The sequence below is a fragment of the Entelurus aequoreus genome, linkage group LG08 (assembly GCF_033978785.1).
Source record: "Entelurus aequoreus isolate RoL-2023_Sb linkage group LG08, RoL_Eaeq_v1.1, whole genome shotgun sequence".
In the NCBI taxonomy this organism is placed as follows: domain Eukaryota; kingdom Metazoa; phylum Chordata; class Actinopteri; order Syngnathiformes; family Syngnathidae; genus Entelurus; species Entelurus aequoreus.
In genome coordinates, this window is record NC_084738.1 from 48423441 (window position 1) to 48443461 (window position 20021).

At 39.7% G+C, this 20021-nt stretch overlaps 3 protein-coding genes across 8 annotated transcripts in view; 2 read left to right on the forward strand and 1 right to left on the reverse strand.

The window, feature by feature from the left end:
• Positions 1–20021, reverse strand: part of chtopa (chromatin target of PRMT1a) — a 32117-nt gene that overhangs the window by 11979 nt on the left and 117 nt on the right. The window contains exons 1-2 of one of the 2 annotated variants that reach the window (XM_062056703.1): positions 2722–2984; positions 407–496 (exon numbers count right to left, since the gene is read on the reverse strand). In XM_062056703.1, the coding sequence (XP_061912687.1) occupies positions 407–496; positions 2722–2735 (104 nt within the window). In that variant the 5' untranslated portion in view covers positions 2736–2984. Of the gene's footprint in view, positions 1–406; positions 497–2721; positions 2985–20021 lie in introns of those variants that run through there. The other variant, XM_062056704.1, reaches the window with a different exon arrangement.
• Positions 3000–18240, forward strand: snapin (SNAP associated protein). Its single transcript, XM_062056705.1, has 4 exons — positions 3000–3159; positions 16299–16345; positions 17577–17695; positions 17764–18240. The coding sequence occupies exons 1-4, from the start codon at positions 3044–3046 to the stop codon at positions 17869–17871; spliced, it is 390 nt and encodes a 129-aa protein (XP_061912689.1). The 5' UTR covers positions 3000–3043; the 3' UTR covers positions 17872–18240.
• smad10a (SMAD family member 10a) overlaps positions 19737–20021 on the forward strand; it is an 84369-nt gene continuing 84084 nt past the window's right edge. For 3 of the 5 annotated variants that reach the window (XM_062056697.1, XM_062056699.1, XM_062056702.1), the window contains exon 1: positions 19758–20004. In XM_062056697.1, coding sequence (XP_061912681.1) covers positions 20001–20004 — 4 coding nt within the window. In that variant the 5' untranslated portion in view covers positions 19758–20000. Of the gene's footprint in view, positions 20005–20021 lie in introns of all 5 variants that reach the window. The other 2 variants (XM_062056698.1, XM_062056700.1) reach the window with 2 other exon arrangements.

A 20021-nucleotide genomic window follows, 5' to 3' on the forward strand; every position in this document is an offset into this window, starting at 1 on the left:
CTCTCTCCACTCCTGTATATTTTGTATACTTGATGTATACTGTACTAAGTACATAACAGGGAGTGTGAGTGCCATGGAATTTTTAGGACAGTGGTCTGGTCCAGCATTGACCTACCAAGTGTGACCACTTCATCCTCCTTGGTCAAAATTGTGCACTGCTCGCACAAAACATTTGGCCTGCTTAAGCATCTTAAGTTCCATCCAACGTTCTCAATTCATCTAACGTTAACCAACGTTGACAGGGCCAATGAAGCTGAGTGAGCAGTGCACACACACAAGGGAATCACATCCATTTTGGGCCAGGTCCCTGACAGTGGCCGTCTTCAGAGAGCACTAGAACCTTCAGACGCATAGGATGGCCCTTCGGTCTGGTGTTAAACTGCTGACAGGGTGCGTGGCGCCTCACCGCTCGTTCAGGGACACTTTGGTGGTGCTCTTCAGGATAACTGTTTGAGAAGATCCAGCACTCATTTTGACTGGCTTCTGTTGCAGGTTCCTAAAAATAAAATTAAAGATGGTCAACAAAGGAAAAAAGCTATAATTAGAATCCTTTTGCAAAATTACACACTGCCAGCAATCGCACCTCTACAGTTACATTTAACAAACAGCCTAAGGGCTGGGCGATATGGCAAAAAAAAAATTCACAATTACTTTTTTCAAATGAGCCGATTTATTTATTTTTTTATTTAAGGCGGATTGTCCTGTGCAGGATTATAGCGAGTACTAGATGTGGGTGAAATAATCGATTTTTAGATACACAAAATCGATTACTAAATGTAGATAAATCAATTCATGTATTGTAATAAAGTAATGCAGACAGTTCAAAAATGTGGCTGACTGCAGCGAGCCACCTTACCGTGAGATTCCAACCAGTTCCTTTACTATCGGGTACTTATGGTCCAGTTTTGTACACATTTTCATTAATATAATAAATGTAGGAATTAATTTAACTGTTTCTTATTCCAAATTATTATTATTTTTTTAAAGCTGCAAGTGATAAACGTTTAATCTATCCATCCATCATTTTCTACCGTTTGGGGTCGCGGGGGGTGCTGTAGCCTATGTCAGCTGCATACGGGCGGTAGGCGGGGTACACCCTGGACAAGTCGCCACTTCATTGCAGGGCCAACACAGATAGACAGAAAACATTCACACTCACTAGTGAAACGAAAATAAATGTAAAACTGCATCAATATACATAAATTTAAAGACGCATCAATAATCGATTTTTAATCGAATCGTAGCTTCTGAATCAGAAGTAATTGCTAATGTGAGTTTTCTAATGCTTGAAAATACATATTTGAAGCCTTTATCCATTCATTTTCTACCACTTCTCTTTCTCATTGATGTTTATTTTGTAAATGGCATTTGACTGCTAAATTAATTTGCTATCGTTTCGTACATACTGATTTAAGAGTACAGTTAATTTGACACATGCAAGTCAGTGTATTTGCTAACATTGTACTACTAAGTTTATATGCACATGACATACATGTTATTAATTAGATGACAATACCACACTTTTGTTAATTGTGTGTTTCAGATACTTACGTAGTGAAGTATCTGAGTACACTTCAAATTTTCTAAATTCGAGTTTTTGACCTTAGGACCACAGTGTTCATATACGTTGTGGCTTGTGCAGCCCTTTGAGACACTTGTGATTTAGGGCTATATAAATAAACACTGATTGATTGATAAATTAAATGTACATTGGTCATGTTAATTTGACGAGGCTCTGTGCCACAGATTGTTTGCAGTCCTGTGGAAAAGACTTGTCATATCAGGGATGATGTAGGCGAATGGGGGTGGGTTCCCAATTCCCTCCCCACACCACATCCCACCTCCCCGGATTGTAATTAATCAAATGTAAATAATCAAATGTATATACTTGTTCTTATGCTTTCTGAGCTCACTATGTTCACTGCACATATCCTACGAAGTCAGACCTACACTGTTTCAATGTCCATTTCTAAGATGAGATTATTGTTGATGACTGAAGTGCTGATATCAACCAAACCTAACCCCCAGTCCCAACCCCCCCCCCCCCCCAGATTGTAAATAATTCAATGTATATACTCTGATGATTAACTTCTGTGATGACTGTATTATGCTGATCGTATATATTTATACCATGAATTGATTAACGTGGCCCCCGACTTTGAAAACCCTTTAGATTTAGAAACAAATATATAAAATAATGGTTTTGAACTTGATTGGGTTGGATGCTAAGTTACTCATTCTATCAGCACCGATTTAAACTACTAAACAAAATGTGTGCGAGTAATACATTTAGTCTCTAGACTTTACTTAAGGATAAACCCGGTGGAAATATGGCCACTTAAATTGAACCAACATAACCGTGAGCATAAATTAGACACCACTTACAGAAAAGCCTGCGTGGTCGTTGAGTAAAAGCTTACCACCTGTTTGTTACTCAAACGTCTGTCCACTCGGGGAAAAAAAGCTCCATTTACTTTAATTTAGAGCGCCAGCTACAAAACAAACAACTTCCACCAAATGCTGTCGTGTTCTATACATTTGACATCATTTTAGTCATAATTCCGCCTGCGTTGTTGCTTTATGTTAATTGTAAACTAGGCCAACATGTTTTAGTCAAAGGCTGTTGAAGCGAAACAACGATTTATAACAAGTTTAGACTGCTTAAACTCACACAGAAGGTCACATTTAGTTAATAGTTCATTTGGTTAACATTATACTTACAATGAATGTTGCATTGGTCGAAGAACAGCTAGCCAGCTATAATTAGCTTCTGCTAAAGCTTGCTCCGACAAGGCCGTAAAATGTGTCCTTTCTTTCCCTCTAGGTCAATTACGAACACTTGGCACTAAATGACGCGTCGTAAATATAGTAAAAAGGTACAACTGACTTCTTGTATACTTTACAGAACGGCAACAAAACGTTCGAAACGCACCAAACGGCTTCTTAAAATGGTGCTGCCCTGGGAAGAAAATGGAGATTTTTTTTTAAACGTACGTCACGATCACGTCATTTCCGGCATAGCTCCTTGGCTTGTTATGAAAAAATGGCGTCTGGGGCTGTTGTTGACGATTCCTCAGGCAAAGACGCAATTGCAGAGGGGATGTATAACATCTTACAACCAGCCGTCCAGCAGCTGGACCTGCATGTGCACTCAGTCAGGTGAATATGCGCCATGCTGTGTCATTTGCTTTCGACGTTGGGGCATCGTCGCCATCACATCACATCAATGCTAACCAGCTAGCTAGAAAGCTACAACTGTCTCGTGACCAGGCTTATGAAAAATTCGGAATTTGTCATTTTAAATTAATTTAATTTTAAATTGAATTGGCTTTGCCCAATACGATTTTGACGTGGAATATATTAATTGCAACGGAGAGAATTTTCTTATAGCCAAGTTAAGACATACATTGTAATTCATCACGTTTTGGCTTTGATACAAAACATCATTTAGAAACACTCAAATGAAATAAAAATTACACCGACACTGGCAAAACTATGTTAAAAAATAGTCTCATTTGCGCTGGGTTTGTGAGGTTTGTTTTGTTTGAGTTATTAAAGATTATTTTATAGTTCAAAGTAGGGCTGGGCGATATGCTTTTTTTAATATCTCGATATTTAAAGTTAAAGTACCAATGATTGACACACACACACTAGGTGTGGTGAAATTTGTCCTCTGCATTTGACCCATCCCCTTGATCACCCCCTGGGAGGTGAGGGGAGCAGTGGGCAGCAGCGGTGCCGCGCCCGGGAATCATTTTTGGTGATTTAACCCCCAATTCCAAACCTTGATGCTGAGTGCCAAGCAGGGAGGTAATGGGTCCCATTTTTATAGTCTTTGGTATGACTCGGCCGGGGTTTGAACTCACAACCTACCGATCTCAGGGCGGACACTCTAACCACTAGGCCACTGATATTTTTAGGCCATATCGCGATACACGATATATATCTCGATATTTTGCCTTAGCCTTGAATGAACACTTGATACATATAATCACAGCAGTATGATGATTCTATGTGTCTACATTAAAACATTCTTGTTCATACTGCATTAATTAATATATGCTCATTTTAAACTTTCAGGCAGAGAAGGAAATCACAAATAAGTCAATTTACCAAAACTGTATTTATCAAACAGTTATTAAGCAGTGGCACAAACATTCATGTAATTTCCAAAACAGAAAGTGCAAGATTGTCAGAGACCTTTTAAAACAAAGTTATTAGTGCGCTTTAGTGCATGATGTCACTAAGATGACAAATCATAACAACACTAAATTAAAGTGCACTTTTTATACATAATGCCACTACAATAGTTTAAAAACATGATGTCACACAAGATATTTCAATAAGTGTCAAATAAAAATGAGCTGCATAATAGGAAATCAAATAGTGTTCGTCTTTCGCTATGTGGTAGGTTCCTGCGGACGTTATCTCCTTTTGCTGTCGACTCTTTTTTTCATACGGTGTTGATCTGGAAATGTTTGCCTCGGCATTTTGATGGTGTGGGTGTGTGGCACCGAACGGAGATGTTGACATGCGGAGTAAGCACTCTTCATTCTCTAGCAGGTGACTTTTCAAATGATGCTACATATTAGCAGTAATGCTACTTTTTGTAGAAACCCTTTCGCCCCACACTTGACAAATTACGGTTGTCTGTTCGACATATTCCCACTTGAAGCCAAACCACCGCCAGATGATGGACCTCCTGCTGGTTTTCTTGGGAATTAATTAGGGCTGCAACAACTAATCGATTAAATCGATTAAAATCGATTATAAAAATAGTTGCCGATTAATTTAGTCATCGATTCGTTGGATCTATGCTATGCGCATGCGCAGAGGCTTTTTTTATTTTTTATTTTTTTAAAATAAACCTTTATTTATAAACTGCAACATGTACAAACAGCTGAGAAACAATAATCAAAATAAGTATGGTGCCATTATGCTGTTTTTTTTTTCAATAAAATACTGGAAAAGATAGAAATGTAGTTTGTCTCTTTTATCCGATTAATCGAAGTAATAATCGACAGATTAATCGATTATCAAATTAATCGTTAGTTGCAGCCCTAGAATTAATTCTTCCTTCATTTGTTACCAGATTCACATATTCTTTCTCTCGTATTACCACTCGCATCACAGCTAACTTTAGCCATGCTGCTACCTCTCTGCTGCGCGAGGGCGTATACGTATGTGATGTATGACATGACAGTATGTGATGTATGTAAGAAGGTGCGCTTGCTGTCTGTGAGAAGGAGACACAAGAAGGAGTGGGAAGAGCCTGTCTTGTAATGCCAGCAGCTAAAAGCAACTGCGTGAGAACGTATACTCGAATATCACGATATAGTCATTTTCTATATCGCACACCGTGAAAACAGTCAGGATCAAAGCCCGCCCTGAACTATGGATGAATCCGGAGATATTAGCTGCCATAAAAGACAGAGACAGAAAATACTCCGAATACCAAAAGTGTAAAACAGAAGTAGATAAACAACCCAATAATAACAACCTCAAATCACTCCTTTCAACTCTCAAAAAGCAATGCAATAAATTAAGAAATAAGTCAACCAACCTGACTAAATCCTTAAAAAAAATTACATTAACGACAAAATAGAGGAAAACACAAATAAGCCACGTGAGCTCTGGAAAATTCTCAACAACCAGCTTCCCGGTTGCAGCCAAAAACTTAAAACCAGACTCACCAACATCAGCATCAAGGAGGGTGACTCCCTCATTACAGACAAAATGGAGGTAGCAAGCAGACTTAACGCCTTTTTCACCAGCATAGCTGCAACTCTTGTCAACAAGCTGTCCCACCACTCTGGTCGCTTTAGTGTAGAACACATTATGGCAGCTAATATCTCCTTCTACAGAAAGCTAAGAGTATCCAACAATGATTTCAAATTAGAAATGGTCACAGCTGATGAGGTGCTTAAAAAATTGAGCGCGCTCCACCCAAACAAGGCCACCGGCCTTGATAATATTCCCTCCAGATTCGACTCTGCCTCCATCATTGCCCCAATCATCACGCACATAATAAACCTCTCAATTTCACAAGGCCAAGTACCAAAAGATTTTAAGATAGCAAGAGTAACTCCCCTCTTTAAAAAAGGAAGCAAATTGGAGCCTGGCAACTACCGACCTGTTTCTATTCTCAGTTCCATTTCGAAAGTAATGGAAAAAATAGTTTATGAACAGGTCGATAGTTACCTTGCCACTAATAAACTCATGTACAAATTACAATCCGGCTTCAGAACTAACCACTCCACTGACACATGCCTTCTCTATCTGACCGACCACATCAAACATGAGGTGGACGCGGGCAAATACTGCGGCATGGTCATGCTGGACCTTCAGAAGGCCTTTGACACCGTTAACCACGCTATACTGTTGGATAAGCTCAGAGCAATCGGATTTAACAAAACCTCATCGAGCTGGATGCAATCTTACTTGGAGGGGAGGGAACAGGTGGTAGAGGTGAACGACACCGTGTCCCCCCCCCTCTCAGTAAGCTGTGGAGTCCCCCAAGGCAGTTTATTAGGACCTTTACTGTTCCTAATATACACTGTACATAAACGACTTGTCATCGGCATGCGACTGTGAATTGTTCTTGTTTGCGGATGACTCGGCCTTGCTGGTATCAGACAGGGACAAGTCACAGGTGGAGAAAATCCTCAGTGCTGAACTCTGTAGAACTTGCACCTGGCTCGCTGACAACAAGCTATCCATACACTTAGGTAAAACGGAATCCATCCTGTTGGGGTCCCACATAAACCTTAAGAAAGTCAATGACTTTACGATAAAAGTGGGTGACATTGTTATCACTAGGAAAGATGAGGTCACCTACCTAGGTTCCATTCTAGAGGCTTATCTTTCCTGTGATAAAATGGCAACCAAGGTAATCAAAAAGGTCAACCAACGAACGAGATTTGTCTACTGAATCTCCTCTCTGGTCAACAAAAGCACCATGAGGATTCTGGCGGGAACTCTCGTTCAACCCTTTTTTTATTACGCATGCACCTCCTGGTACCCTAGCACCTCCAAAACCCTCAAATCTAAACTCTAAACATCCCAGAACAAGCTAGTCAGATTACTTCTAGACCTCCACCCCAGATCCCACCTCACTCCTACCCACTTCTTCAAAGTGGGCTGGCTCAGGGTGGAGGACAGAGTAAAACAACTTGCACTGAGCCTAGTCTATAAAATCCGCTACACCTCCCTGATACCGAAGTAACGTAAATGACCGCCATAACTACAACACCAGGGGGAGCTCCACTAACCACGTTAAACCCAGATTCCGATCTAACAAAGGTCTTAACTCATTCTCTTTCTATGCCACATCAATGTGGAATGCACTTCCAGTAGGTATAAAAGAAAGGGCATCTCTATCCTCCTTCAAAACCGCAATAAAAGTACACCTCCAGGCAGCTACAACCCTAAACTAACACCCTCCCCGGATTGTTATTAATCAAATGTAAACAATCAAATGCAGATACTTTTTCATATGCCTTCTGATCTCTCTCTCTCTCTCTCTCTCTCCCTCTCCCTCTCCCTCTCCCTCCCTCCCTCTCTCTCTCTCTCTCTCTTTCTCTCTCTCTCTCTCTCTCTCTCTCTCTCTCTCTCTCTCTCTCTCTCTCTCTCTCTCTCTCTCTCTCTCTCTCTCTCTCTCTCTCTCTCTCTCTCTCTCTCTCTCTCTCTATGTCCACTACTTGCTGTACATATCCTACCAAGTCAGACCTACACTGTTCCAATATCCATTTCTCTGTTCTAAAATGTTGATGACTGATGATAACAACCCAACCTAACACCCCCCCCCCCCACCCTCTCCACACCCCGGATTGTAAATAATTCAATGTGATTATCTTGTGTGATGACTGTATTATGATGATAGTATATATCTAAAAGTATATATCTGTATCATGAATCATTTTAAGTGGACCCCGACTTAAACAAGTTGAAAAACGTATTCGGGTGTTACCATTTAGTGGTCAATTGTACGGAATATGTACTTCACTGTGCAACTTACTAATAAAAGTCTCAATCAATCAAAAACAGAGACAAACCCGCGATATATCGCGTATATCGATATATCGCCCAGCCCTAGTTCAAAGGTCAGCCAGCCCTTGCACGTGTCCAAAGTAAACCAAAAATAATGTCATTCGTTTTAGCTGGTTTGTGCTGTTTAAATCAGTGGTCCCCAACCACCGGTCTGGGGACCTGTACCGGTCCGTGATGCATTTGATACTGGGCCGCACAGAAACATTCATTTATAAACTACCGCATTTTCTCTGACTTAACTTTCGCCTGCCTCACTAAACACACCAATAAGCTTGTTAATCAAGACATGCACCTGGGGATAGGTTGATTGGCAACACTTAATTGACCCTCGTGTGTGAATGTGAGTGTGAATGTTGTCTGTCTATCTGTGTTGGCCCTGCGATGAGGTGGCGACTTGTCCAGGGTGTACCCTGCCTACCGCCCGAATGCAGCTGAGATAGGCTCCAGCACCCCTCGTGACCCAAAAGGGACAAGTGGTAGAAAATGGATGGATGGACAGACTCCTTTTGTAATAGTATCAGAATCAGAATACCTTTATTGTCATTGGATAGCAATCCAGCTCAGTGCTTTTAAAACAAACCTACATAAAATAGTCTTAAGACAACAACAATAATAAAACAATTTAAAATTTAAAACATATAAAATGTTAATGTGCCAGACTGTAGCCAAAGGCAAATTTTTCATGCTAACTTTTTTTTGCTGTGTTTATCTGCCACACGTAGAAAGCTGGTCCGTGAAAATAATGCATACATTAAACCAGTCCCTGGTAGGGATGATACTCGAAACCGGTTTTCCCGGTTGTTCGATAAGAAAAGAACCGAGTCCTCGGACTCGAATCCCTTTTTGAGAACCGGTACCCGTTATCGAGACCACTATAGTAAAGAAAATAGTTGGTTCTTTATTCGAATCCCTCGGAACGAATCCCGTCCCGACCAGAAATGCTCCGCGTGACATCACAAGAAATGGCGTCACGTAGCTCAGTCATTAGCACGCGAAGTCCCAGAGAAGGGTCAATTGACATTTTTACCTAGAAAACACACAAGAGGGTCATTTGACCCCTAGTCCCCCCTGTGGACACTCCTTTTGTTATGAAAATGTGGCTGTTAGTGGCACACGGCAGGGGGCCACTTGAGCCTGTGTGGGGGAGGGGACCTTACAGCTCAAGCTTTAGTTCTGAGGTAGGTTGTGTGTGTTTTTGCAAGGATCAACAGAATGAAGGGATCAACACTCTGACATTTATTGTTAAAAAAAATACAAAACAAAACATATTTACAAAGAATGAAAAAGCAACTGTTTTCCCAGTTTTGGTGTGGAGGGTTGTTGCAGAAGCAATTGTTATTTTTGTGTGCCAAAAATAGTTTAAAAAAAAAAATTTACAAAGAAAAAAGCATATTTACAAAGAATGAAAAACCATGTCCATGTAAACGTGACTGACATACATTTGAGCAGTCACTCACAATCCTGGCACTGCCATTGCTCCTTTCGGCATTTCCCACATGTATAATTTTTCTGTCTACCTAGACAAACTGCCCCTAACAGCCTCATTACCATAACAAAATGAGTGATTAGTGTATTCGGGAAAAGTGTCGGGCCAAATGACCCCTCTCTGGGTCTTCTAGGTAGACAGAAAAATGCTGGGACTTCTAGTGTTAAGCGCAGATAGCGAAAGCAGGAAAAAAATGGACGGGAAAAAGCGCTCAAAGGTGTAATAAAGTTCAAAACAAAAGGTATAATCCAATGAATAACTTTACTGAGAGATTTGAGCAGGGTACAAACACATGAACACTTTTACGACCAACCGGAAACATAGCAACCAGGCTAGCAACGCACCTCGTTTACGGCAGCTAGGGATGATACTCGAAACCGGTTTTCCCGGTTGTTCGATAAGAAAATAACAGAGTCCTCAGACTCGAATCCCTTTTTGAGAACCGGTACCCGTTATCGAGACCACTATAGTAAAGAAAAGAGTTGGTTCTTTATTCGAATCCCTCGGAACGAATCCCGTCCCGACCAGAAATGCTCCGTGTGACATCACAATAAATCAGTCACGTAGCTCAGTCATTAGGCGCAGATAGCGAAAGCAGGAAAACAATGGACGGGAAAAAGCGCTCCAAGGTGTAATAAAGTTCAAAACAAAAGGTATAATCCAATGAATAACTTTACTGAGAGTTTTGAGCAGGGTACAAACTCATGAAGAACACTTTTACGACCCACCGAAAACATAGCAACCAGGCTAGCAACGCACCTCCTTTACGGCAGCTGGCGCAACGTTCTTAAAGCAACCGCAGCACATACATATATATACAACACATCTCCCTTTTTTAACTTTTGTTTTTCACACTGTATATGTGTTGTCTGTCTAATTATAAATAATGCAGACGAGGCGTGTTGGCTGAGTTCTTGACGTTTACTTTCACAGGTGACGACATGCAACAACACTTTTCGGGGCTACCGCGCATGCTCGTCACTCCCGTTGCATGATGGGTAGTGTAGTTGTTATATTCCCTAGCTCGTAACATCTTTCCCCCTATAAAGAAATAATGTTAACTCAATAAAGTGCATTTCTTTTTTTAGCTTTAACTTTTCATTTTTTAGCATTGTAACCACATTTGCAAACAACTTTTCTCTTCATAGAATTTTCTTTCTTTCTTTAAAGTGCAAAAATGTCAAAGCATCATAACAAACAGTTATGTCAAATAGCAGTAGAATTGCACTTTTTGGAGAGCTGTATTATTTCCAGTTTTGTGCCCAAAGGACTGATTTTATTTAACACTATATTATTATTTATACACCTATAGTGATCACAGAGACAGGTTGTTTTTGTGTTACTGTATATATTTGTTTTTCTGAAAAATCCCACTTAATATACTTTGGGTAACAACAGTCAATGTTTATTTATTTTATTTTATTTTTTTAGGGGGGTAACAGTCAATATTTATTTATTTATTAGATTAAATTGTTTTCTTATATAATAAAAGTGAGCTTTTGTTAAACCAAATATTGTGTTTTTTTCCATATACAACAACCTATCTGGACTAGATAAGAGAATCGATAAGGAATCGGTTCGATAAGAGGATTCGATAATAGACTCGAACTCGATAATTTCTTATCAAACATCATCCCTAACGGCAGCTGTCGCAACGTTCTTAAAGCAACCGCAGCACATACATATATATACAACATATATCTCCGTTTTTTAACTTTTGTTTTTCTTTCCTTGTAAACAAAACAAAATCACACTGTATATGTGTTGTCTGTCTAATTATAAGTAATGCAGACGAGGCGTGTTGGCTTAGTTCTTGACGTTTACTTTCACGGGTGACGACATGCAACACTTTTCGGGGCTACCGCGCATGCTCGTCACTCTCGTTGCATGCTGGGTAGTGTAGTTGTTATATTCCCTAGCTCGTCACATCTTCCCCCCTATAAAGAAATAATGTTAACTCAATAAAGTGTATTTCTTTTTTTAGCTTTAACTTTTCATTTTTTAGCATTGTAACCACATTTGCAAACAACTTTTCTCTTCATAGAATTTTCTTTCAATAAAGAAATAAAGTGCAAAAATGTCAAAGCATCATAACAAACAGTTATGTCAAATAGCAGCAGAAGTGCACTTTTTGGAGAGCTGTATTATTTTCAGTTTTGTGCCCAAGGGACTGATTTTATTTAACACTATATTATTATTTATACACTTATAGTGATCACAGAGACAGATTGTTTTCGTGTTACTGTATATATTTGTTTTTATGAAAAATCCCACTTAATATACTTTGGGTAACAACAGTCAATATTTATTTATTTTGTTTTATTTTTTTAGGGGGGTAACAGTCAATATTTATTTATTTTTTAGATAAAAATGTTTTCTAATATAATAAAAGTGAGCTTTTGTTAAACCAAATATTGTGTGGTTTTTTCCATATACAGCAACCTATCTGGACTCGATAAGAGAATCGATAAGGAATCGGTTCGATAAGAGGATTCGATAATAGACTCGAACTCGATAATTTCTTATCAAACATCATCCCTAGTCCCTGGTGGAAAAAAAGGTTGGGGAACCCTGGTTTAAATGATTGACTGTGCTGTTTTCTAGTGAACGAATCGTACTGAATCAGCACTCACAAGTTGACATCGCCATTAACTCGGCCAGTTACTCGCCCCTGCCATGCTAGCAAAATTAAGAAAATAAACCATGTAATATGTTAATTATACCCCTGTTAGTCTAATTGTGTTTATATTAATGTATTCGTCCCATAAAAAGAGCAACAAATATGTTTATTGCTTCAAATCAACTCTCCTTTCCACTTCTTGCCCGAGCTGAGTTCGCTGTGTCAGTTTGTCGGTTGTTGCTACGGATGCCTAACGTCGACTCACTGGATCAAAGAGACTGGGTGAACGAACTACTAAGTGAACGCTTGGTCCCACTGAATAATCCTTCATTATTGAACCATCGATAATGATTCATTGACACTCACTCACTGGTCATTGGGAGCGAGGCCATCAACGTCTGCGAGTCAGGAGGTGAACTGATCGAATTTGGGTCTGTGTGAGCCAGCTTTCCTCTGTTATAATTAGTTATTTTATTTGATATTGCACTGTTAAAATCGTATTGCAATGTTGCACTATTGTTCGAGGTTGCTTTTTACATTTAGTTTTTATTTGGTCCAGAGAATTCACTTTTATGTAGTAAGTGTGTCCATCATACACATACAGTTAACTGTATGTGTATGATGTATCAACACATCACTGACAGTCAGGTGGATTATAGATGTCTTTATTGTAGTATCCTGTAACCAAAGGATTATCTCTCAAAAATCTTTAACAGTTGTGAGCATTTCCTTCGGTATACACTATACTACTATACTTTTAAACAGCAACAGACGCTGTTGTACCCCCTCTGCCTCACATACCCTGTATTATAGATACATTTTCATTATCCCACAATCTCATTAAAATTGCATTAATATTATTACAGGGAGCCCACAGTTTGAGAGAGAGACATGAGGAGTGATAGGCAAAAACTACAACGCTGTTAACTATTGAGACTCTGATTATAATTAAGTGTGAATAAAGGCTGTAGTTTACCAAGACGAAGTGAACTTATCTTTAATTGTTTACAATTGTCGAATTAATACTGTTACCTCTAAAGTTGTGCAGCATTAACTTTGGCGACTGTTATTAAATGGGATTACTTGTTACCGTAGTATTTGCGAGTCTCTATGCATGCGCCTTATACGGTTGACAGATGACGGCGAGACTTGTGCAGTCACTAAGCACGTGCTACACATGCGCTCTGCGATTAGTGAATAAAGTGATTTGTAAGGTTCTACACAAGTGAATCTTGAGGAGGCTCAGCACATGTTCTTTGATGAGTGAATCGTGAGGTTCTGCAAATGCGCTTTGTGAGAGGTGAATCAAGGGATTCCCATTTTCTCTAAATTAAGCCAAAATATCATCATTTGTTTGTGTTGATTGCTGCTGTAAAAGTTGGGATGCTTTTGTTTTCATGATATTAATGTTTCAAATTTCCGGAAGTTACGTCATCGTAAAGTTGGCCGCCTTCCAAAACTTTTGATAAAATGGTCCTATTTGTTTGTGCTAGGTTTGTGCTGGTTTGTGCAGTTAAAATTATCGACTGTTCTGCTATACTTTTAGAGTAATTAAGGATTAATGTTCACGGAAGTGACATCAGAAACCAACCGGAATTCTTAGTTTTTCGACTAAAACTGTGTAGTTTGTGTTCCAATCAATAACAAAATAGTCTCATTTGTGTATGTTTTTGCTAGTTTGTGCGGTTAAAATTATCAAATGTGCTGCTATATTAACTTTCCCGTAAGTCTCCTCACCAGCCATCAGGAATTTTCAGTTTTCAACCAAAACTGTCTAATTTGTGCTCAAAATTATACCAGAGTGGTCTCATTCAGGTTTGAGTGTTGGTTGCAGGTACAAATTACTGGGTTGCACGTGGCTTCACATGACTTGTATCCGGTTACTCAAGTACATGTGGGGAAAACAAGCAATTTGTTTTTAAATGAACAGTTAAACATAAATAAATGATAAATGGGTTATACCTGTATAGCGCTTTTCTACCTTCAAGGTACTCAAAGCGCTTTGACAGTATTTCCACATTCACCCATTCACACACACATTCACACACTGATGGCGGGAGCTGCCATGCAAGGCGCTAACCAGCACCCATCAGGAGCAAGGGTGAAGTGTCTTGCCCAAGGACACAACGGACGTGACTAGGATGGTATAAGGCGGGGATTGAACCCCAGTAACCAGCAACCATCCGATTGCTGGCACGGCCACTCTACCAACTTCGCCACGCCGTCCCACAACAAAACAACAAAAAAAGGCACTTTGAATGCAAAAAAAACAACTGTCATTGAACAACTCAGATCAAAACAGCAAGTGAAGTGATAACGGCTTAAAAATGGCGTATACATGTGCTTCTCCCGTCTGTGGAAATCGTTCAAATAGGGACTTTGTAAAAAGTTATTAAAGTTTCAAATAATTCCAACATTGTCTTTCATGACTTAATACCAGTTTTTGTGGGAATGTTGTCTGTCTATCTGTGCTGGCCCTGCAATGAGGTGGCGATTTGTCTAGGGCAGGGGTCGGCAACCTTTACCACTCAAAGAGCCATTTTGGCAAGTTTCACAAATTAAAGAAAATAATGGGAGCCACGAAAAAAAAAATTAAATTTAAAATGAAAAACACCGCATACAAAGCTTAAATTGCTTTGTGCTATGTTAACAAGGGGTCTCAGACACACGCACCGGCACGCACCTTAATATGGAATTTTGATGTTAGTTCGGCCCGCGAGTTCTGAATGAATGGCGCTCGATAGCGTTATACTTGCCGACCCTCTCATTGTTTCCAGGAGACTCCCGAATATCAGGGCGTGATGGCACCTGCCCAAACAGTACCTGCTCGACCACATGTAGAATGCAGCTTCAGCTTGCTAACGTAAGTGACAGCAAGGCGTACTATTTAAAACAGCCACACAGCTTACACTGACGGTAGCCGTATAAAACAACTTTAACACTGTTACGTTACAAATATGCACCACACTTTGAACCCACACCAAAAAAGAATGACAAACACATTTCTGGGGAACATCTGCACTGTAACACAACATAAACACAACACAACAAGTACCCAGAATCCCATGCAGCCCTAACTCTTCCGCTCAACCGACGCACGGAGGGGGGAGGGTTGATGTGTGGGGGGGTTTGGTGGTAGCGGGGGTGTATAATCTAGACCGGAAGAGTTAGGGCTGCATGGGATTCTGGGTATTGGTTGTGTTGTGTTTATGTTGTGTTACCCCCCCCCCCCCCCACCCCACCCCCCCCCTCCCTCCACACCCCTGATTGTAAATAATGTAAATAATTCAATGTGATTATCTTGTGTGATGACTGTATTATGATGATAGTATATATGATAGTATATATCTGTATCATGAATCAATTTAAGTGGACCCCGACTTAACCAAGTTGAAAAACTTTAGTGGTCAATTGTACGGAATATGTACTTCACTGTGCAACCTACTAATAAAAGTCTCAATCAATCAATCAATACGGTGCGGATGTTCTCCAGAAGTGTGTTTTTCATTCTTTTTTGGTGTGGGTTCACAGTGTGGCGCATATTTGTAACGTAACAGTGTTGAAGTTGTTTTATGCGGCTACCTTCGGTGTAAGCTGTGTGGCTGATGAGTAAGTATGCTTTGCTGTCTCCTACGTGTGCAAGTAAAAGCTACATACAACATGTAGCTGGGCTGGCACGCTGTTTGTAAATGCTATAAATGAACATTTTTGTGAAACCTGTGAAGTGCCTCTAGGTCATGTGGTTTTAAACCAGCAGTACTTGAATAAAGTCAATCATTCTGGGAAACAAAGTATTTTGCCACCATTATATATTGGAAGTTATGATATATTAAATGGAAAATATTTGTTTAATATTATGAGGATTTATTCTTAGATGTCAATAGAAAACATTTGCTGTAGTATTTATATGTAAAAATGTCTAACAGTTATGTATAGAAAAAAACAGGATTCAGCACAAATACCGATTGGAAATCAATGGAATTTAATTTCTACTTCCTTCAATTCGAATAGTAATTTCAATATTTCAAATTCTTCTTCCTTTTTGCAATATTCTCGATTCAACTTGGAATTTTACAGAGTCCTGCTGGTGACTGTAATAATGCTCATCAATGCAATGTGCTTTATTTGTGTTTTTATCCACAGAGAAAGCCAAGTGGAACTGAGAGAACACATTGACAACCTTGCGTCAGGTAACTTGCTTCAAATACCTTGACTTGACATGTATGATTCTAGCACATCAAATATTTCAATGAGCATAATTTCCAAGAATGTCATGAACTGACTGCTGTGGTACTTGGTGCTTGGTAAGTCCCACTTTTTGTTTGATTTGTTTTTTTTGCTGAAAGTTTTCCACTGTATACTGTCTTGGTTATTGTGCGACCTAACAAATTAGTCTGTTTATTTAGATTTAATTAGTCAGTTATTTGATTTGTACCAAATTTTCGGGCTATAGATAGAGTGTACTGGTATTTAGGCCGCACCCACCAAATTTCAGAGGATTTTTTTTTTCTTTCCATATGCTAGTCACGCCGGAATATAAGCCGCAAATATATACCAGTACGAAAGATATTTGTAAATGTTTATTTACATACATTAACTAATGATGCCAGTAACGCGGCAAACAGAAGTCATCGTCATGGACCCATAGCTGCGGAAGCTAGCTCACCAATTAGCTAAACAGACTCAATAACTCCACAGTGACGTTTTAGGGAATCTGATTAAATTACGATAGCCTGTACAAATATGCATGGAAACCCTCCTACAGACACAATAAATTACGATAGCACGAACAAATGTGCATGGAAACACTCCTACAGACATCACACATGCGACGGTTTAGTAGGTATGAATTTTTTTGTTCTATTATATAGCTTATTACTGTGACTTGAAGTGATGAATGAAAATCCTTTCGAGCAGAAATGCTATGAACGGTTATACTTCCGGTTCAAGGCACAAAATAGGAAGTACATTTTCAACCCGCAGCAACTGCAGTGAGTGAGCTTGTCCAAAAGATGGCGCCATAACACAAACAATTACACACCTTTTTAATGTCTTTGTCAGTGTATTGTGAAAACTATTTGTTGAAATTGAATTCAAAACATTATGGCCATTAGCGAAGAAAAATCAATACATTAGCTGCAGGTTACCATTTTATAAGCTGCAGGGGTCAAAGCATTGTGGAATAACTAGCGGCTTATAGTCTGGAGAATAGGGTATTTCAAATTTTTTTCTGCCCGTAAAACTTTATTTTTAATAAAATGGGCTTGTGTTCATATATTTGGATATTTGGAATGTATTCATTAGATTTGCATTGCTTCTTAGGGGTAAACTGTCTTATAATTCGGTGTTTGTCTGACCTTTTGAAATGGATGAGTCTGTATTTTTTTATTTCGGTCATGTGTGTTTTCATTTTATTTCAAGAACTATGCCGGATAAATGAACATCAAAAAGTGGCTCTAGACCTGGACCCATATGTAAAGAAGCTTCTCAATGCAAGACGAAGAGTCGTGCTCGTAAACAACATTTTACAGAACGCTCAGGTCAGTAATGAACCTTTTGTTTTTAAAACACAAATTATTCAAATAACTTGTTATATTCTGTCCTGCAGGAACGTCTAAGAAGACTAAACCATAATGTAGCCAAAGAGACTGCGAGAAGGAAGACGATGCTGGAGGCTTCAGGAGTGTTTAACACTCGCTCCCCCAGTAAACCCTGAGCGTCCACGTCCTCTGCCCAGCAAACACTGAATTAACCAGAAAGTTTAGGGAACACACGACATGTTGATGTCTTGCATTGCGTCATCAGATGTCGTAATGCAAATACACTCTGCTTTACCGTATTCTAAATCACACACAAGTGGTTGTTTTGTCTCATGATGAAGGCATTTTTTCAACGCTCTCCAGCACGTTTATAGAATCTTTTGACATATACTACTTTTATGAATAAGAACTTTAAAGGAGGCTACTGAAAACTCTTAATTATGCAACACTCTTCCCCTTTAGTGCTATTCCAGTTATTTATGAATGTATATCAACATGTTTTAATAATTTTGCCGTCTGTGTATAAACTGTTCAAGTGGACTGTTTTCAATTGTTTTGTAGGTGTACCTAATGTATGTGATTGATTCAGTTACATTAAGACTTCAATCAAGTTTATTTGCTTAAAGTCAAATGATGGAGGATATGACAAACTAAGTGGAACAAGGAAGGCGCATTTGTGATTTTTTTTTGTAAAATACTAATTCTTGTCAACGTGATGTTACATTGCTCAAATGTATTGCCTATTCGAACAGAACTCAACTTGGCACACATTTTTAATTAAAGCAAATAATTAAAATACTGGAGACTGACATTTATTGAGTATATTAATTACTTATCAGCTGCAATGAGCTGAGGCTTTTAGTTGAGTTGTAATATTTGACGGCCTGTTAAAGCATTTAAATTGGTCAAATTATGGCTTTTGAAGAAAAAAATAAGCTTTTGGAATTAAGTTATTGCCTGAGATAGTCTCCAAACACTCAAAAATGTTTCCTATAAAACGTTGCCAGATGTACCTTAATCATCGTATTTGTCCAATAATGCCACCTAGAAAAAAAAAAGGTAAATGGGTTGTACTTGTATAGCGCTTTTCTACCTTTTTAAGGAACTCAAAGCGCTTTGGCACTATTTCCACATTCACCCATTCACACACATTCACACACTGATGGTGGAAGCTGCCATGCAAGGCAGCTAAACAGGCCCATCAGGAGCAAGGGTGAAGTGTCTTGCTCAAGGACACAACGGACGTGACTAGGATGGTAGAAGGTGGGGATTGAACCAGTAACCCTCAGATTGCTGGCACGGCCACTCTCACAACTTCAATGTAAGATAATTGGAGCTCTTTTATTAGGATGCAGGATACATCCTGCCTGCGACTGATGTAGGTTCGCTCAAGCGCCTCTTGGGGGCGCTGTTCTGCCAGTGGTAGCTTTATTCAGCAGTAGTTTATTTAAAGGAAAAACTGCATTATAACATATTTTTCACGGACTGTTGTGTGAAGTTTTGGAGCAACCCCTAATTGGGCGAGCGTCATCAAAATACGATATTTTTAAGTTTGTGTATGATAATTGTCATTTCCTACCTGGCAACCCTGTTCCTATATGTCACGTAGGGATTTAATGGGTGAAGCGCAAACCCGTGTAGGTTCCAGTTTGCATTAAATTGGTGAGCAATACGCGCACCGATAATATTTATATTTATTGTCCGTTAGGTGAGAATGGCTTTAACCGTAATCGAGGCAAATTAAGAGAGGCTAGCATGTTCAATGTGTGTTTCTTGCCCCATGCTAGTGTACAGTCCGCACTCGGCGTCCATGTAGATGTACGTTGGGGGGGTTAGCGCTAATCTCAGCGGCGCCACCTTAAAGAAAACAGTCTCGCGGGCCTGTCAATCTCCACGAACCAGACAGACCCTGGCTGGCGGCGTCCCTCTGAGAGCCGCTCCCCTATTGGCGGAGCGCGACCGTGCCTGTGAAACGCGCCCCGCCATTGGCCGACGAGTGTCGCGACACGGACGCGCACGACGTCCCCCCCCCTCTATTGTTATTGTGTCGTGCGCGTGAGGAGCGGGCAGGATGCACGAGGAGGCGCTGATAAAGGGATCCAGCTCGTGAGAAACGGCAGCGAAACGTAAAACATGTGAGAAATGAACGCCATTTATGCATGGGATGTATTCATGGTAGTGTCGCCGCTGTTCAGGGAAAGACTCCATGTAGACGCGAGGAAACATTAGCCGCTCAACCTCCCAAGTACACTTCAGACAATTGTCAACGGTCTTTCTGTCCAAGTTATTGTCTTCTCCCCGTCTGATGTGTAAGTATTATCAACAT